Raw genomic sequence first — 19,088 nt, 5'->3', positions numbered from 1 at the left:
TTGTGTCTCTGTGGTCTGTAGGAAAAAAGAAGTGAATATGTCATTTTTAGGGTCATTTCCTAAAAGACAGTAAACTGGGTTTGGGTTGCAGGGATGATTTTTCTCTCTCTGCCCAGGTTTTGTAGACTTGTGAAATTAGAAATGGAAGTTATTTTGAATGTCATTCTCTTTTGCACAGGGAGATCTTGTAGCTGTGGGTATACTGTCTGGAAACAGGAACTTTGAAGGCCGGGTCCATCCAAATACTCGTGCCAACTACCTGGCCTCACCACCTTTGGTAATAGCCTATGCCATTGCAGGGACTATAAGAATTGACTTTGAGAAGGAACCCCTAGGTAAGGCATCGCTTACAAAATCTGAAGTGACTGTGTTAAATAATTTGGGACCATGTGGGGGGTGACCTAGTTCCCAATGAGGTACTACACCTGTGTCTGGGGCTTTACCATTCCCAGGGGAAAAGCAGGTCACATCACTGAATTCTCATCAGTGGCCGCAAAACCTCTGTGGAGGTGTGGTAGCAGCACTGCGACCACACCATCCCCAGCTGCTACAGGTTTCAGGAATGGGCTGTAAGACTATACGTATAGATGTGCTGACTGTTTTCCCAGTTTTTAAAGAATAGCTGCTGAGGTGGGTTTAGATGTCACAAGAGACACAGAGCTGCTGCCTCCACTTGCGTATAATTCTCCCCTCCAGCCACTGCCATCAGGAAGTTGTGAAAAAGGACAGAGACAATCTAGCACACATTGTGTTACTCGATGTGACCTGGAGGCCCAGCCAAGACACAAAAACAGATAGCATGAGTAGTCTAATTAAGCTTGGGTCTCTGTGGTGTCAGGTGGCAGCATAAGGCTGGGCTTTTGTAGTGGTGGCACCTCTCTTTTGAATTGTCCTCCCCCTTGAGTCTTGTCTGGCACCAGGGCAGAACATTTCTTTTTACTCAGGCTTTTAATTGAGGAGTTCCATCTTCTTAAGCTGTTTTTATGGTCTAGGTGAGGATTGTTCTATGGATGTCATTTTGGACTGCTGAGTATTGTTTTGTGCTGTTTTTATGTCCATGGGTGGTTTTATTATAATTATTAATCTGATGTTTTTATGATTTTATGGTATTTCTTTTATTTTGCGATCTGCCTCAATCAGGTCTGTGGAGAGGCAGCATGTAATTTTTTTAAATTAATTTGGAAACTAGGTGGGGGGATATCACAGCTACAGTTCCCCCATATGCTTGTTGAAGTAGCAGAGAAGTCTATGGGGATCTTGTTGGAAATAAGAGAGAGAAGGCATGTTTCAACACTTTGATGCTATCAAATAGTCTCTCTTTTGTTTGTGAAAAATGAATTGCTTCCTGCACCCAAGCAGAAAATTGCAAACCTTCAAGTAAAGCAAGAACGGGTGGACAGTAGCCAAGCAGAACAGAACCATGTGCTGATCTGTTTAGTCTTCTAAGGAAAAGTCAAGGTTATGCATACTACACAGAAACGTGCATGCATACACATGAAAATTCTGCACTCATGCAATCTAAATTCTGCAATTCTAACATTTAAATTCTGCAAGTGGCATGCATTATTCAAATGCCGCAAGTTTGCATAATTTATTCCTCTCTCTTTACTGTTTTAAACCATTTGTTCTGGGTTTGCTAGACATGCAGAGGGGCAGAAGCTCTGCAGGCTCCAGAAGACCTGCCTTCAACTGTGAGAGACTTTACTCAGCCTCTTCCCCAGTGGCTTCTGAGATTACTGTGGTCACTGCCTACATTCAAGTATATTCTTGAACCCTGTTTGCGTATTACAGTGAAGGCACATACAATTTGTGTACAGTGAACACTTGATTGTCCTTTGTGTATGTGTGTGGAGTAATTCTGAATTTTACATTCAACGTGTGTATAAAAGAAGTAGTAGAAGAAGAATTTTTTTTATATGCTGACTTTCCTCTACCTTTTAAGGAGAATTAAACCGGCTTACAATCTCCTTCCTATCCTCTCCCCACAACAGATTCCTTTTGAGGTAGGTGGGGCTGAGAGAGTTCTGAGAGAACTGTGACTAGCCCAAGGTCACCCAGAAGGCTTCATGTGGAGGAGTGGGGAATCAGACCTGGTTCTCCAGATTAGAATCCGATGCTCTTAACCACTACACCATGCTGGCTCTGAATGTGTGATTGAAACCTCACATTTATCCAGTACTGGTCCCTGGTTTCATTCATAAAGTGAACAAGCATTGGCTCTCTCTTACAAATTGATGTATGCATGTACAGGCAGATGTACATGCATTCACTGTAACAAGTGAATAGGGCTTTGCAGTACTCAGGGCTTGAAAACGGAAGCTGGGTTTCAAAGGGATTTGAAGCTTGATGTATTAATTAAACCCATCTGCACAATCACAGAACAGTTTTGAATGCAAAGGACTCTGTATTGAAGAACCTTCTTGGTTAATATGTCCTACATTGGCTGTTCTCCTTTATCCTCTGAAAAAGCCTGACGTTGGCTGATGTTATCATGGAATAAGCAACTTTTTAAATGCCTGCTTTGGGGGAAAGCATTTCAACTGCATTCAGTCTGTTACCTGGGGTCTTTTTCCAGTGGCTTCTGACTTAAATGTGATCTCAATATCCTATGATTTGCCTTCAGATTTGAAGAGAAAAGGGAAACTGAAAATTAGCCATGATTTATAAAATTTATAATCTGTGAGTTTCAGTATCATTTTTTGCCACAATGAGAGTTATAAATGACTCTGATTTTTGAAATCTAGCTGCCCAAGTTTTCAACAAGAATAATCTTCAATATGTGTTTCTTGGACCTGCTGTTTATAAATTTATAAATTTTGGATGTTTTATTGTTTAGCTCTACAGTGTGTTTTATGGTCTGTAAACCACTTTGAGTAGCCCTCTTTCCTGGAGAAACTTTGTTGAAATGCTTCAACTGAAAGAATGTCCAGTACACTTCAGAGTTTCCTTATTTTGATTTTATTGCAGGTGTCAATGCAGAAGGGAAGAAGGTCTTTCTAAAAGACATTTGGCCCTTGAGAGAGGAGATCCAAGCTGTAGAGCGCCAGTATGTCATTCCAGGGATGTTTAAAGAAGTCTACCAGAAAATAGAGGTGAGGCATAAAACAATGTATTATACGCTTTACTCCTTTCAACCAGAATGCCTCAGTGGAAGGTTCAACTTTATTTCTCTCTTCATCCCTTCCAACTACATGGACAGCTGATGTTCAGTTTATGTCTCAGTTGAAGTAGAGCTTTTGTAAAACGGATTGAGTAATCAAGTAAGATTGAACTGGTGTGGAGTTCCCAGTGCCTATGCTGCTAAGGAAGCCTGTACTGGTGTGTGTCGCATTGGCAAGTAGTACATATACTTGGCACCATTATTATTATTATTATTTTGCGGTTGGCAAAACATTCAGCAAGGCTGTGTCATGGGGTTTGAATATATTCCAGAGGCACTTTAAAGAAATATAGACAGTATACAAAGGTGCAGAATTCAGCACTCCGACAACCTCATTGTTCATTGTTTTAAAAAGCTTTCTAGTCCTCATGATTATGATCTACTTAAGAACATAAGAAGAGGCCTGCTGTATCAGACCAGTGGTGTATCTAGTCCAAAATCCTGCCTCACACAGTGGCCAACCAGTTACTCTATAGGGCCAACAATAGGGCATAGAGGCCAAGACCTTCCTCTGATGTTGTTTCCCAGCACTGATATTCACAAGTTTACTGCCTGTGCAGGTGGAGGTTCCCTTTAGTCGCCATGGCTAGTAGCCTCTGATAAATCAGTCTAATGCCCTTTTAAAGCCATCTATGGCTATGACCATCACTGCATCCTCTGGAATTCCACATTTTAATCACTTGTTGTGTAAAGAAGTATTTTCTTTTGACTGTCCTGAAGCTGCTGCCCATCAGTATCATTGGATTCCCCCGAGTTCTAGTATTGTAGGAGACGGAGAAAAAGTTCTCTCTGTCCACTCTTTCTATCACTTGCATAATTTTATAAGCCTCTATCACAGTGATGGCAAACCTTTTAGAGACTGAGTGCCCAAACTGCAACCCAAAACCCACTTATTTATCGCCAAGTGCCAATACGGCAATTTAACCTGAATGCTGAGGTTTTAGTTTAGAAAAAACAACTCATACATTCACATATTTTGCGTTAAAAGAAAAAAATAACAGAGCTTTCAATGATACAAACAACTTTTTATTGAAAGGTAAAAGTTTGCATTTGGCATGCATCTCTCCAGGACTCGTCCTCTGCTCAGCCACCGGACATTATTGTACATAAGTAAACAATTATACTGTGCCTGAACCTCCTCAAGAAGTGCTTGAAACTGTCGACAATTCAGAGCACGAGCCATGATGTAATTCACCATTTTTGTGACATCTTTGAGGACATCGTCAAATTTTTTGAACAATTAATGTGATTTTTGCTGTTGTGTGCATGCAGATATTTTGTCTATCCTTGGCTCATACTTTGTAAGTTTGAGAGCAACACATGCAGCACTCAGGTCATCTGCTAGCCTGTTTCTGGTGTCAGATTTGATATAATTCAAAGCTGAAAACAGCTGCTCACAAGCATAAGATGATCCAAACAAAGTAAGGAAAGCAATCCCAAGTGCTTTCATTGACTTAAAATTATTTGGCAGAGAATTCCACACTTTAAGGATTTCATTTTCAGAACTAACTGTGCTGTCCTTTGTCATCCCTTCTATCTTCTCAAGTGTTTCACGCAGGTCATAGAATTTATTTTTCCAGATAGAGCTTTCTTGAAATTCTATTAGCTCCATTTCCAGATTTTCTAAATCTAACCAGTGTAGACAAGAAAGATCAACTTCTTCAAATTTGGCTTTATCTGGAGAAGTAAGAAAACACAGGGTTGTCTCCATCTTACGGAACTGTAAAAATCTGTTACTAAAATTCACCTTTGCAGCTGCTACAACGCTAGAAAATTCCTTGTAGATTTCCTGATGGCTTGTAGGATTGTCTGCAAATGTTGTAGAATTTTCTAAATGCTTTTTTAGACGGGCGGGGCCCCTGACAAACAGCTGAGCTGCCCCACAGCTCAGCTGAGAGGGGGGGTGGCAAGGTGCTTGGCCACAGCCTCCCGGTCCAAATTGAAGACGGGCGGGGCTGAGCTGCGGGAGGGCGCCAGCGCAGGCTTGGGGAGCATGGGCTTGGGAGAAGGAGCACCGCGTGCCATAGGTTCGCCAACTCGGCTCTATCATGTCTTCTCTTAGCCATCTCTTTTCTAAACTGAAAAGTCCCTGACTCTTCAGCCTTTCCTCATGGAAAGTACTCCAACCACTTAAATCATTGTGGTTGCCTTCTGTATTTTTTCCACCTCTGCAATGTCCATTTGGGGATATAGTGAACAGAATGGCTCACAGTATTCCAAATGAGGCCACACTGGCATTATAATCTTGGCAGTCTTATGTTCAGTCTCTTTCCTAATAATCCCGAGCATAAAGTTAGTGTTTTTTCAAAGCTGCAGCACAAAGCTGTGTTGACATTTTCATTGAACTATCTGCTATAACCCCCAGGTCTCTTTCCCTCTCAGTCTCAGCAAGTTCAGACCCCATTATCATGTCCTTAAAGTTAGGGAGGGTTTAATGAGCTGAGGACTAGTTTAATTAATCTATTTATAAATATAGACATTTTCAGTGAGGCATCTTGCAGGGTGAGTGCGCTGGTGACGTGGCTACGATCAGATACAAATGATTCTGTTACTCTGCCTGTGGCAAAATTTATAGGGGCAATAATTAAATACCAAAAGAATAACACTAAGTGAGGCGTTTTTTATTCCTTTATTTTCTGCTCAAGGCTATAGCTGTATGAGCAGCACTAGAGAGAGTGGGGAGGAAGGAAGTTGGGGAAGGTTGTAATCTCAGAAGGTGGGGGCCCCTGAAGCAGGTCCTCCAAACATGACCGTAATGGCTGGGTAGGTTCATAAGGGATTAGGGGGTCCTTAGGTATGGTGGTCCTAAACCTATGGTTTTGTCAATAGCTCTGGCATGAATGGATTCATCATGTTACATAAATGTCATCATTCTAATTTCTGTCCATTTTAGACAGTAAATAAGTCATGGAATGCTTTGGAGGTTCCATCAGACACCCTGTATGCTTGGAATCCAAAATCCACATATATTAAATCTCCTCCATTTTTTGAAAAGCTGGTAAGTAACTTTCTTCCTTGCTGATTCGCTGCTAGTTTCTCTCCCCTGACCCACATTGTTAAATTGCCTGTGTGTCTTGCAGACATCCTGATACTTTAAACTATTGTACAAGCCTAAACGGATCCGAAGGTAATCTGAACACAAATGATTTTTACCTGCAACATTTTTTATTGGTACGATTTTTTTTGTTCCTAAACGATATTGTAAGCTGCTTTGGGGTCCCTTTTTTGGAATATAGACGGGATAGAAGAGCTATGAATAAATAACCAGTTTGTCTTTGTAGTGCGTTGACTCTAATTTTGTGAAATGCTTTTGCAATCCTAGATATGCGCTTCTGTAATGATAAAAGTAAAAGGGTGGGGTAAGCATGAAAGTTAGCAACGTTAGTGCCAATACCAAGGCACAGTTGCATCATAGTTAATGTTCAAAGGAAAGGAAGGAGGGCATGCCCATGGCATAGAAGAGGAAGAAGCATGTGAGCCATGGGCATGCTCCTGCAGCACAATCCAAATCACCTTTCCAGCCTTTCTAAATCCACTGAAGTTGGGGTGCTTGGAATGGTGTAACTCTACTCAGGATGGGCACTGCGTCACTTGCATTATGTGTGCCCTGGGTGAGAGGGAAAGTTGCAAGCATTTTGCTCTTTGTTTCTAATTGTTGCTTTTTCTGCCCCCCAATGGCTCAGATGGGGGTTAAAATCCCTGCCCGTTTCTGATTTCTGCGCAAATCTGCCTGTAATAGATATCAGAACATATAAAGTCATCAAACCATGTTAGATTTTGCAAGGTTGTCTTTTCATACCTCTGCCCTTTGCTGCGTTTGTACATCTGCTCTTCTGCAAATTTCAGATACTTGCATGTGTGTGATGCTGTTGTTTTGTTTTATAATCTCAGACTTTGGAGCTTCAGTCTCCTGAATCTGTAGTTGATGCCTACGTCCTCCTAAATCTTGGAGATTCTGTGACCACAGATCACATATCTCCAGCAGGGAATATAGCAAGGAACAGTCCAGCTGCCCGTTACTTAACCAACAGAGGGTAAGTCAAAAAGTCTCTGGATGTGTTCAGGGAAGGGTAGAGTCCTTCTAGTTTTATTTTCCTTCTCTTCCCACCCCACCCCCATTCAGCTTATTTCTTTTGTGCTCAGTAACAGTCATGTTCGGCATTAGTACGGCGTAGTGGTTAGATTGTCAGGCTAAGTGTGGAGAGACCCAGGGTTCAATTCCCACTCTCCCATGGAAGCTTGCTGGGTAACCTTAGGCCAGTCTCACACATGCTCAGCCTGACCTACCTCATAGGATTGTTGTGATGATAAAATGGAGGAGAGAAGAACAATGTAAGCCACTTTGGGTCCCCGAACCTAGCTTTGCAAGTTTCCAAATTGAAGTTCTGTAGAAGCACAAAGCAGTTCTGTATGATGTTTATGGACCACAAACAAAAGCTAGTATTATATAAGACAAGTAAAACAAATGAAAATGACACACAGGTCATTTAAGTCTGTGCATTTTTATCGTGCCTTTCCTTCAAAGAGCTCAGGGTGGCATACATGGGGCCCCCAAGCCCCAGTTTATCCCCATGACATTCCTGTGAGATAGGTCAGGCTGAATGAGAGTGGCTGGCACACCATCCACCCAGTGAGCTTCATGGCAGAGAGGGTTTAAACCAGGGTGCCCCAGCTCCTAGTCCAATGCTCAAAGCTCTACGCCACACTGGGTCCAGCTCCCCTCATTTCAGTTTAAGAATTCTTAAAACTTTTTTTGTCTTCGTAGATTAACCCCTAGAGAGTTCAATTCATATGGTTCACGACGGGGCAATGATGCTGTTATGGCAAGAGGAACATTTGCAAACATACGTCTCTTGAACAAATTTCTCAGCAAACAGGCACCCCAAACCATACATTTCCCTTCAGGAGAAACTGTGAGTATTCTCCCTGTTGCATTAGGCTTACACTAGTGAGGAGGACTTTGGGCTTTACCTCAGAAGCATAGAAGTTTCCCCTCAGGCAGAATTTTGAAGCTGCTGTATATGCTGGATGAAGCAGCAGAAATAAGATCTTTTCATGTGTTACATTTGGGATTATCTAATCAGGACCACAAATCACCTATGATCTTCCCAATGTGCATGGTCAGTATTGTGTCTGAAACATATCTTTTCAGCCATGGAAGCACATATTAACTCTTGGTGAAAAGGGGAAAAAAGGACTCCAAAACATTCCCTACTGTAGATAATTGGCTCAAGAAATGTTGGTTTGTAATGTTGTTGGATAAGACAGCAACTTCTTCTCCCCCCTCTCCCAGAATCCACTTTAGATTATCAAGAACGCAGTTTGTTCACTGAATTTACTGGGGTCTGATGGGTTGTGGAAGCTTCTCTGGTGTTTCAAGGCAAGCCACAAAAGGCTTCCCTGTGTGTTGATTGTGATGCTGAGACGTTGTCATGTCATACAAATGCTGCGAGCATCTGTACATGTGAAGTGTGGCCTACCGCAAGAAGTATGAGGACTTCTTTCCCTCTCATGTGGTTTCATGGTTTTCACTAACTGGAACCAACTGTCTCCTGTTTTCTAGCTCGATGTGTTTGATGCTTCAGAAAGGTACCAACAAGCAGGCCACTCACTCATCGTGCTGGCTGGGAAGGAATACGGTTCCGGAAGCTCCCGGGACTGGGCAGCAAAGGGGCCTTTTCTGCTGGTGAGTGAAACCTCCCCAAATGGGAGATTTTAGGGGGTAGTGCAAATAATGCTGACAGGCCACAGTATGTGACAACCAAAGTTTAACGCATTTCAGTGTTTGCATTTTAAAAACAGCAATCTTGAATCTTTGTAATAACTAAATCTAGGAACTGGCATTTCTGAAAGCATATATTGCTAAATGGAGGTAAAGAAGATCATCTGTGGATGAGCTGCATTCTATACAATTTATAATTATACATCTTTATACAAAATAATGCAAGCAGAGGCTGTTATGAAACCTACCTTTCTTTGCAAGTTTAGCAACGGATATTAAACTGAATACAAACTGAAATGTTGCCGTCTTGCATTTAGCTTCTTGAAATTAATTGGATTTTAACTTTCATTTTTATGTTGGAGTCCATTCTTCGGATTTAGAAAATTGCTGAAAACTTTAAAATCTTTTCCCCATTACCAATGCATTTAGTCATACAGTCATCATTCCGTTGTAAATTTGGAACAACTAAATAGCTTTTGCATGGCATTTCCATGTTGCCCATGTTCCATATGAAATGCAGATACCTGATGAGAGGGGTCATGGTTATTCCGCTCGCCAGTGCACTTGACTCGGGGGAGCATAAGCACTTCTTTTATGTCCCTCCTGCATAGTTTCTACATCAGCTGCTCTTCCAGCACAGTTTCTACAGAGAGGCAACATTACGTATCAGCAACAATCACTGTGTTGACTTAAGAACTGGTTCCAAACATTACCCAATCAAGAACAGTACCAAGAAAGTGACCACAATGAAGGAAATGAAATAAAGGCCATTTTAAAACACTTAAAAATAAGGAATGGTAGACTTTAGGAGGCTGTGAATGTATCTCCTAGGAATATATCTCTAAGAGAATGTGTCTTGTCTTATGAATCACTCTAAGCAGGAAAACAGAACTAAGGAACTGGATTCTTTTTCTTTCTTTTTTTAATCAATATTTTTATTGACTTTTAACAATAAATGGGGGTACAGAAAGAAAAAAGGAATAGGGGGATAAAAACGAGCAAAAAATTTAACAGTATAGCGCTTTGTGCTACCCTCTAGAATTTTATTTTTTTAATTTATTATTATTATTTTAAATACAGTTGTTTTCTAATAAAGTGGATATAAACTCCATCTTAAATCTATTGTAATTCTTGAAGTCTTGTTATCATTTTTTAGTTGCAATATAGTCATAGAAAGGTTTCCATTTGTCTGGAACTGGATTCTTAAGTGATATTTGAAAACTGGAAATGTTTGCTGTGTCTGGCCCTGACTTGCAGCAAGTGTTTAGGGCCTGTCTTGTGCAAAATTACATCACTTGGGTTTTCCCACCTCTAACCACGAAGTACTACAGAAGTATATTAGCAGCACTGATCTGCTAAAACTGTTGAGTTCTATTGTCAGTATCTACTGACGAGAGACAAAAAATCTGTATTTTCAAGTACTAGAAGTTTCTACCCACACATCTACAGCCTTATAAAATAATTTGCAGAGGCATACCCATCTGTTTCAGCTTAGCTCTCCATACTTTCTTATGATCATTTCAGCACATGTTGTCTGCTCCAAGTTCAGTGCTTTTGGGAAGCAGGGTTTTTTCCTGTTTCCCCACAGTATCATGGTGCATCCATGCACCTCTGGGGTTTTCCCCAGCTTTTCTCTGTTCTTTTTCAAACTTGCTTTGCTCCACGTTTTGGGAAAGATTGCAGTAAAGCAACAATGGCTGTTGCGAGGATGGGAAAAAATTGGATTGTCCAGTCCACATGGCAGTCATTTTCCCTTACCCAATCCTCATTGTAGCCATTTTCTCACATCTGACTAATGGCAACCCCTGGTGGGGTTTTCAAGGCAAGAGACATTCAGAAGTGGTTTGCCATTGCCTGCCTCTGCGTTGTGACCCTGGAATTCCTTGGTGGTCTCCCTTCCAAATACTTACCAGGACTGACCCTGCTTAGCATCCAAGATCTGATGAAATTGGGCTAACTTGGAAATTTTTAGTTTTTTAAAAAATGTGTGGTAGAATATCATTATATTGAGATATTGTTGTAACAGTAGGTCCTCTGAATTCTCACCTTTCATTTAAAAGAAAAGTAAGTCTCTAGCACCTTCCCTGACAGAGATATAAGGGATAGGGCATATCTTCACAAGGGAAGAAGCGAGAGCAGGGGTGTTGAACTCAATTGTTACGAGGGCCGGATATGACGTCACTTGGCCGGGCCACGCCTTGCCAGCCCAGATTGGGGTGGTGGCTGCCTTGTGGGCTGGATAAGAGCTTTCAGGGGGCCAGATCCAGCCCGCAGGCCTTATGTTTGACACCCCTGAGCTAGAGACTTCTTTTTAACGAAAGCCGGCAATTCAGAGAATCTGCTACACCTGTAGTTACAATGGTATATTGATATATTCTACCGCAATTTTTTTTTAATTGCAAAAGCCCAGATGGCCTACAGAAGAGAGTTGGCCACTTCTGGAGGATTGCAGCAGGGAAACTCAAAGAAACCTGCCGTGTGGAAGCCTCGTGGCTGTTGTGCTCTATCTGCAGCCATACCACAACAGGGAAAACACAAAATCCTGTCCCTGTGTAGAAGCCACCTATCTTCCCTGCTTCACAATCTGTTTTCTTGCATGTCATGAGGCCATTTCACGAAGCATGCCTTTTCAGTTTTTCAGTGTTTAGGTTTAAACTACACAAAAATGTAAGTCATCCAATATAAGCAGCAAAGCTGCAGGAAGACCTCTCGTTCGCTTTGCTGCTTATTTTCTCTTGTGAGGTGTTATGTGTTGCAGCTTATGTTTTCTGAAGCGATGCTGGGGATTTCTGGTGTCATGCTGAGGCAATTGTGAACAATGTGTTTCTGTTTCTCAGGGCATCAAAGCAGTCCTTGCAGAGAGTTATGAGCGTATTCATCGCAGTAATCTGGTAGGAATGGGAGTGATTCCACTGCAGTATTTGCCGGGCGAGGATGCCGAGAGTCTAGGGCTGACGGGTTGGGAACGTTACACGATCATCATTCCTGAAGAGCTGGTGCCTAGAATGAATGTACAAATCAAAGTAAGCAGATATTCTAGAAGAGCTGTGCAGGCAACCTAGAAAGGCACCCCATAGGTATCAGCATCGCATTCTCCAAGGGGACCCATTCTCTACTATTCCAAGCACTCCCTGTTTACAAGTGAATGTACCAGTTAGGTTGGAAACGTAAGGCCATCAGAGGTTTCTCCACAGAGACTGCAGAGGCAGAGCAGCGTAGAGTAGTTCTGCTAATCAAATGGCAGCTTTCAAGTGAGAACTGTTTATCACTCTCGTCTCTTTTTTTGGGGTCCCGTTTCTATGGAATTTGTTCATGGAGGCTTTTTCTCAATAGGTATGTCATTAGTCTGCAGGGGGGGTGGTAAGCCCTGAATGTTTTGGCTCAGTTGCCAACTAACGATGGGATTATAAGAGGTTTCCATGGAGAACACACCACGAGTTATTCAAGGCAATCAATTTAAGGTCTATTGATGACTAAGGAAGAGAATTCCTGTGCCGGGCTGAGGTTCCAGGTGTGTCCGGCCCACTACTTGCCTACTACATTTCTCCTCTTATATAGAAGCAGAATCCATCCTTGCATAAATATGTTATAAACCTACTCCAAGTATTAATTAACCCACAAGTAACTTGCTGGGGATTTTGCACCTTTTCTGAAATATTTGCTGTGTGACCTGCAACAAAGCAAAATCTGTTAGCCCCCAGCACCACACACACAGATGCACCGATTGCATTGATTGTAATACTACTAGTCTACTTCACATACCGGTTGCAATGTTTACCACGATAAACTAGGTGTTTCAATCATCTAGGACAAGCAATATATACATATTAAGAATTCCTGTTCTTGTACATATATTTTCATTGTTGCCTCTCGTCGTGAAAAGCAACTTGAAAAGCCCTTGAACAATCTTGGGATATAGACTCCCAACAGAAAACAAACCACTTTGGCCAATCACCCTCAAAATTATAGGCCAAGAATCAAAGAACCACACTGTTAGTGTTTTTATAATCTCCAAGGAGACAGTAACTTTGATTCTTGAATGGCAGTCCCGCTTTGCAAGCCATTTTTGAATCCCTTTATGTAGCATGTGTTTGCTTTTCAGAGCCCTTCAATTTTACCTACATTAGCTCTTAGGGTTCCTGTAATCTTTCAAGTGCTGTGGTGCTTGAGTAACAAATGTCATGCCCCTCCCCCCCTTTTTTTTTTGACAAAGACAAGTGAGTTTGTAAATGGTGTGAACTTCTTTGTTAATCTCTTCTCAACAGCTAGATACAGGGAAAACCTTCCAAGCGGTCATGAGGTTTGACACCGACGTGGAACTCACTTATTTTCAGAATGGAGGCATCTTGAACTATATGATTCGCAAAATGGCATCCTAGTCCCATCTGCGACTGAGCCAGTGTCCAATTATGATGAAACCTGCCTTTTTTCCCGTAACAAAAGAATTGCATAGTAATTGTGGATCACATGGCATCTAAAACCTGACGTGAATTGTGTATGTGTGGGTTGCATTATTGAAAGGGGATGTTTACATTGTTAAGACTGAGCCTGGGGATCTTGCTCACCAAACCAGCCTTGGCTTGTTATTATTCATCCCACCTACAGTACCCTTTGTCTATTTTGCATTGGAAAAGTAGGCTGACAAATTTTGGAAACACTTGCTGATGCAGTAAAAGAACTCGCAGGCACCTCATCCGTCCTTTATTTCAACTGTTTCTTATCTGTCTGACATTGGATCATCAGTGTAATACTAACAACTCAACTATTATTCTCCCCTTTCTATTAAAACAGTTAATTAGAATCCCTTTTTGGCACTACTGTTGAAATGATTAAGAAGTGCTTAGCTGTTCTGTATTAACAGTATAGATGTTCTCTCAGGCTCCCTCTTCGTTCTTCCTAGCCTTTGCTTTAGGGGAAATCTGTCCGGGGGGGAGGGGCACCAAGACCATTTATAATTAAATCTATTTTAAAAAAAAATAGTTTGTCTTTTTTAATACTAATACTCATTTGGGTTTCTAAGGGTTATTACAGTTAGGCACACATACACACGTGTGCTCATACCTTGCAGCTTAAAGATTAACAATTTATGGCTACTGGACTCTTGTTCTTGTCTACTGACACACACACTCCTGTATAGGCCCTTGAGTCTTAGGTTTCAGGTTGGCATTAGACACACAAGTGTGATCATCTCTGGTAGAAATGTCAGTTCTATGAATGTCTTTTTACATAGAAGCAACTGGAAACTATTATCCCCTGATAATTTCTCCACATCGAAGCATGGGATAGTAACTTCAAGTGGCTCTTGCTGGTTTGGAAATTGTATGAGATTATGGGATGCTTCTACCAGCTTTTCTGCTTGCTTTTTGCCCAGTTCCCTTCCTTCTGGCAGCTCTTATTCTTTCCCAGCAATTACTCTTTTTTTAAAGGAAAAGCCCGTAGGATCCAACCTTTGTATATTCTAGTTACAAAGTTTATTGCATGTGGCTGTAGATAAGGCTAAGGCTCGCCGAGCAATATAGGCTCTCAACAGCTTGAAATTCATTTCCTTGGGAATGGTGTGTGTACCAGGTATACGATCAGATAAGTCTGCGAAAAGGTAACCTAGAGTGAGGCCTTGAGCATCCTTTTTTAGTGGTGTATATGCCTAGAGCCTCTTTTTAATTATATCTGACTTGGAACAGGGTATACAATTTCTCCCCTTTCTCCTCTTTAACACCACCGCTGAGCAGCTCAGAGCTTAGAAGATACAGAGGTTACAACAGCACGTTGGCCAATCGCCAGCTCCCAGACTAACCCACCCCAAAGAGCTGGTGCATAAACACCATCCCAGTGTAATGTAACATGATGGCTGAAATAACCAGTTTTTCTTCTGTGTTCCTAAATAATGTTATCAGAATTCATTGACAAAATGAAACGTACAAAGCAGTGACACTCTCAGACCCAGGTGAACATGTGCAAAATACACTGTTTTTCTTGAAGTGTTTTAAGATGAAGAATGTTTAAGCAATATCACAATGGTCATGCAGAAGCAATTTTGATGGTTGGGTGGCAGGCCAAAACTGAGTCACCAAGTAGCTAATTAAATTGAGTGGGCAGTCACTGAGTCGTGTTAAAGTCAACTTGGCTTCCTGCTACAACAATAAAATTCATTCCCTACATTAAAAAAAAAGACGTATTTCTTCATTAATTTCATAAGATTAAATACAGCCACCTACCCAGTTCTGTATTTCAGCCGGACATTTCTTTAATGGCAAATGCTTTCATTGCAAAATCGACATCTTTCCACTTTCGGAAATGAATCTGCTGCCCGGAGACAACATTTTCCACTATAAAATTCTCCACTTTGATGATGGGTAGGTCTTCTAAGGTCATGTATTTCACAGTAATGCCCCAGTCATGTTGACATTTTTCATCACTGCAGTATACCTTGCAGCGTTTCTCAAAGTTGCCATAACTGATTCTCTTCTCGTGAGGCCTTGTTATATAGCGCTGCCTGAAGTTCTCATCTATGACCGTGTGGTGGGCTTTCTGCAATACAAACAGCAGCATGTAAGAGTGGTTTTTATATAATAATGTTGTATTTTTAAACACAACACAAACAAACATGTAAACATAAAGTGTAGTGCTTCTAGTGAGTCAGTTCACCCATTCAATTGTAGGTAATCAAATCATGTCAGGGCCCATGGGAACCCTCTCCTTCTCTCTTCCAGTTCCCATGTTCTCTTCTGGTGTGTTAAAAAAAGCTAGTTTGCCACTTAATTTCCATGTGTTGAAATGTTACTTAAATTCCAAAGGATGGTGTTTACTGCACCAAGTTACCCGTTCTCCTTAATAAGTAAATGCCACATTTACCCATCAGGTGCATTTGTAAGAAATAGCAACACACACACATTCCGCCCCGGTGTAACTGATAAAGGCAAAAGACTTGTCCCTGTCCAATTTTGTTGTGGTAGTCAGTCTTTTCATTGGTCTTTATAATGTCTATATTACCTTGATCTTTATGATGCATATATTTACCTTAGCAAAATGTTCACCACCTTGGCACTCTTGAGACACTGAATTTGAGCAAGTGTTCTCAATCAGAGCCCAATCCAAATTGCCAAGTGTTAACATACCACCCTGTGCATGTATTTACTAAACCTGATCAGAAATTCACGAGAAAGATGCTCTCGGTCACTCAAAAGATAAGATTAGAGAAGGTGGCTTGGACAGTTCTGCATTTCAACCAGACATTTCTGCAGTGTTCACTCTGGGTAGCATTTTTTATTATGATTATCCAAAATGCTCTTGCCTCTCTGGTATGAAAGCCTGCTTTTGAACTACAGATAGCAGACTGAAGCACATTTTTGCATTATTTCCCCAGCCCCCAATTTTGCCTGTCTTGCTGTGGAAATTTGCTTATTTTGAACCTAAAAATACCTTGTGTCAACTATCTCCTTCACTTTTAAAAAACAGCATCAGAAAAAAATGTACCCCCCCCCACTGAAACTATAGATCCATGGACTAATTTTCATATTCCTGCACTGTAAATTTACCTCAATTACCCTGATGTCTTCCGAGTCACAGGCAAACTTTTTGCACTTTCTACACAACAGCCTTCGACTGCCTGACTTCGGCTTTGGCAGGGATTCTTTTTTCTTGAAATCTTGCTTCCACTTTTGTTTCATTTGCAAGTCATTTATCTTTTAAAAAAATAGTAAAAGACAAAAAAATCAAGATACTTTTGGATTATACGATTTGTGGTTCAGAACTACTTCTTCAATACAGGGAATGATCAGCTGACATACAAACATAAGAATAAGAACATAAGAAAAGGCATGCTGGACCAGACCAAGGCCCATCAAGTCCAACAGTATGTTCACACAGTGGCCAACCAGGTGCCTCTAGGAAGCCCCCAAACAAGACAACTGCGGCAGCATTATCCTGCCTGTATTCCACAGTACCTAATATAATAAGCATTCTCGTCTGATCCTGCAGAGAATAGGTATGCATCATGACTAGTATCCATTTTAACTAGTAGCCATGAATACCCCTTTCCTCCATGAACATTTCCATTCCCCTCTTAAAGCCTTCCAAGGTGGCAGCCATCACCACATCCTGGGGCAGGGAGTCCTTCCAGAAAAAAACAACAGGCAAGCAGACTCCCCTCCTGCGTTTGGGACTGCTGCTTTAAGCTTTTTGCCCATTGAGCTACAGAACCTCCCTTCGTGGGTCAATGGATGATTTTTGTTTTTTAAAAAGCTGAAAGAGGACGCACCTTCTGAGCTAACGTAGCTTCATCCCACTTCTGCAGTTTCAAAATGGCTTTGTTCATCATCTCCTCCTTCCACATGTTGTTTTGCTCTGTTTCAGCCCGCTCACTTTTGCTAGTCACAAGGATGCACTTGCTGTCTTTTGCCCTGCCACGACCTACAGGTAGTAATGCACACAAACAGATTCCAACCATAGCAAAAGTGGAGGAATGTTGCTTCATGCATAAATGTGAGCATGACATTTTGAGATGGGGTCAGTGAGTCTTATTTGTTTACATATTGATAACCTACTTTTCTACCCTGTGGAATGCCAAAGTGGCTAACAGAGAGCCAGTATGTATAGTCGTTAAGAGTATTGGACTAGGCGCTGGGAGTCCCAGGTTCAAATCCCTGCTCTGCCATGGAAGCTAGCTGGGTGACCTTGGGCCAGTCAGACACATTCAGCCTAACCTACCTCACCTCACAGGGTTGTTGTGAGGATAAAGCACTTTTAGTATCCACAGGTGAGAAAGGCAGGGGATAAAAGAAGTAAACAGCGAAGTCGGCCAAATCTTTGGATACTTAAATTCAATGACTGGAGCTGTAAACAGGCAAGGCACATCTTTCTACAAAACTGAAAAGGACCCCAGGTTTGCAGAAAAAAAATCTTTTAAAAAAATACCTTGGTTACAAAAAAAACCAAAAATGATAAAAGGAGCACCTGTAGCTTTAAGCAACAGATTCCCTCAGTGGCTGTTGCCAGGCAACCACAGCAATTAGGCTTCAGCTTCTGTGAATAAAAAGGCAGGGGAAAGGGGACAGAGCCCTTTCCAGGCCTATTTTGGCCTTTGAGGGAGGACTCTTTGGGGCCAGGCCTGGCGGGGAAATTTCTGAAGATTTTGTGGTGGAGTCTGACTAGGGCAGGGTTTGGGAAGGGAAGAAGACTCAGCTAAATATAATGCCGTAAAGTCCACCCTCCAAAGCAGCCATCTTCTCCAGGGGGACAGATGTTTCTTGCCTGGAGTTCAGTTGTAATTCCAGGGGGCCTCCAGGTCCCACCTGAAGGTTGGCAACCCTAGGCCTGGAAGCAACCTCTGGGTGACTTGATACCACCCGACCTGCCTGACTCAACTAGGCCTGGCTGCTTGCTACTATTCAACAGCAGCCACGCTATGAAAGCCAGTGTAGTGAACATTGAAAGCTTCAGAGCAGGGTCTGGGAGACCCAGATTTGAATCCCCATCTTGCTGTGGAACCTCACCAGGTGATTTTGGACCAGTCACATACTTTCCGTCTAACCAACCTCACAGGGCTGTGTGGATAAAAAGGAGACTTATGTAAGCTACTTTGGTGCTTGCTATGGAGAAAGACTTTTGTTTTCTAAGGTAGAGCCTGCAGGGGGGAGAGACATACTAGTAAAAGTGGTTTGGCTGTTGAGTGGGAAGGAGATAGGATTGCCAACTCCAGCTTAGAAAATTCGTGGAGGGTGGAGACTGAGAAGGTTGGGGTTTGAGGAGGGGAGGGACTTCATAAGGGTATAATACCATAAACTCCACCCTCCAAAGCAGCCATTTCCTCCATGGGAATTAGGGTTGCCCACCTCCAAGTGAGAGCTGGAGAACACCTGGAATTGCAACTGATCTCCAACTGATCAGTTACCCTGGAGAAATGTGGAGTGTAAATGAAGTAAATAAATAATAAATATAGCTGAAGATCAGGGACAGATAAAAGTTAGGTTGGTGAATGGCTGAGAAGGAGAGAATGAAGCAGAGAATGGAGAGAGGATGTGGGGGTTGCCAAGAGCAGGGGAAGGGAAAATAATGTGGGGAGGGGGATAAGGGGAAAGTGAGGTGCTCCCCCCACAAGTCCTTAAAGGCTCCCTACCATGCAAATGGGCCTGGCCCAGTGCTGGCCCCACACAACTGTTTCATAGTTTTCCTATGTAGAGACTGCAGGGGGTAGAGAGGGAAGGCTGA

At 42.0% G+C, this 19,088-nt stretch overlaps 2 protein-coding genes across 3 annotated transcripts in view; one reads left to right on the top strand and one right to left on the bottom strand.

Annotated features, from left to right (window-relative positions):
* ACO1 (aconitase 1) overlaps positions 1-13,301 on the top strand; it is a 187,532-nt gene extending 174,231 nt beyond the window's left edge. For both annotated transcript variants that reach the window (XM_056848227.1, XM_056848226.1), the window contains 8 exons: positions 179-335; positions 2,968-3,092; positions 6,054-6,158; positions 7,052-7,194; positions 7,926-8,073; positions 8,724-8,846; positions 11,720-11,905; positions 13,148-13,301. In XM_056848227.1, the coding sequence (XP_056704205.1) occupies positions 179-335; positions 2,968-3,092; positions 6,054-6,158; positions 7,052-7,194; positions 7,926-8,073; positions 8,724-8,846; positions 11,720-11,905; positions 13,148-13,261 (1,101 nt within the window). In that variant the 3' untranslated portion in view covers positions 13,262-13,301. The remainder of the gene's footprint in view (positions 1-178; positions 336-2,967; positions 3,093-6,053; positions 6,159-7,051; positions 7,195-7,925; positions 8,074-8,723; positions 8,847-11,719; positions 11,906-13,147) is intronic.
* A 1,809-nt stretch (positions 13,302-15,110) lies between these two features.
* The window catches only part of RIGI (RNA sensor RIG-I), a 32,408-nt gene continuing 28,430 nt past the window's right edge, over positions 15,111-19,088 (bottom strand). The window contains exons 16-18 of the mRNA XM_056848247.1: positions 17,140-17,291; positions 16,418-16,564; positions 15,111-15,410 (exon numbers count right to left, since the gene is read on the bottom strand). Of these exons, the coding sequence (XP_056704225.1) occupies positions 15,111-15,410; positions 16,418-16,564; positions 17,140-17,291 (599 nt within the window). The remainder of the gene's footprint in view (positions 15,411-16,417; positions 16,565-17,139; positions 17,292-19,088) is intronic.

This window comes from Euleptes europaea, chromosome 4 (assembly GCF_029931775.1).
Source record: "Euleptes europaea isolate rEulEur1 chromosome 4, rEulEur1.hap1, whole genome shotgun sequence".
NCBI lineage: Eukaryota > Metazoa > Chordata > Lepidosauria > Squamata > Sphaerodactylidae > Euleptes > Euleptes europaea.
The sequence above is the reverse complement of the archived record's forward strand: the minus strand, read 5'-3'. Positions and strand labels throughout refer to the sequence as shown.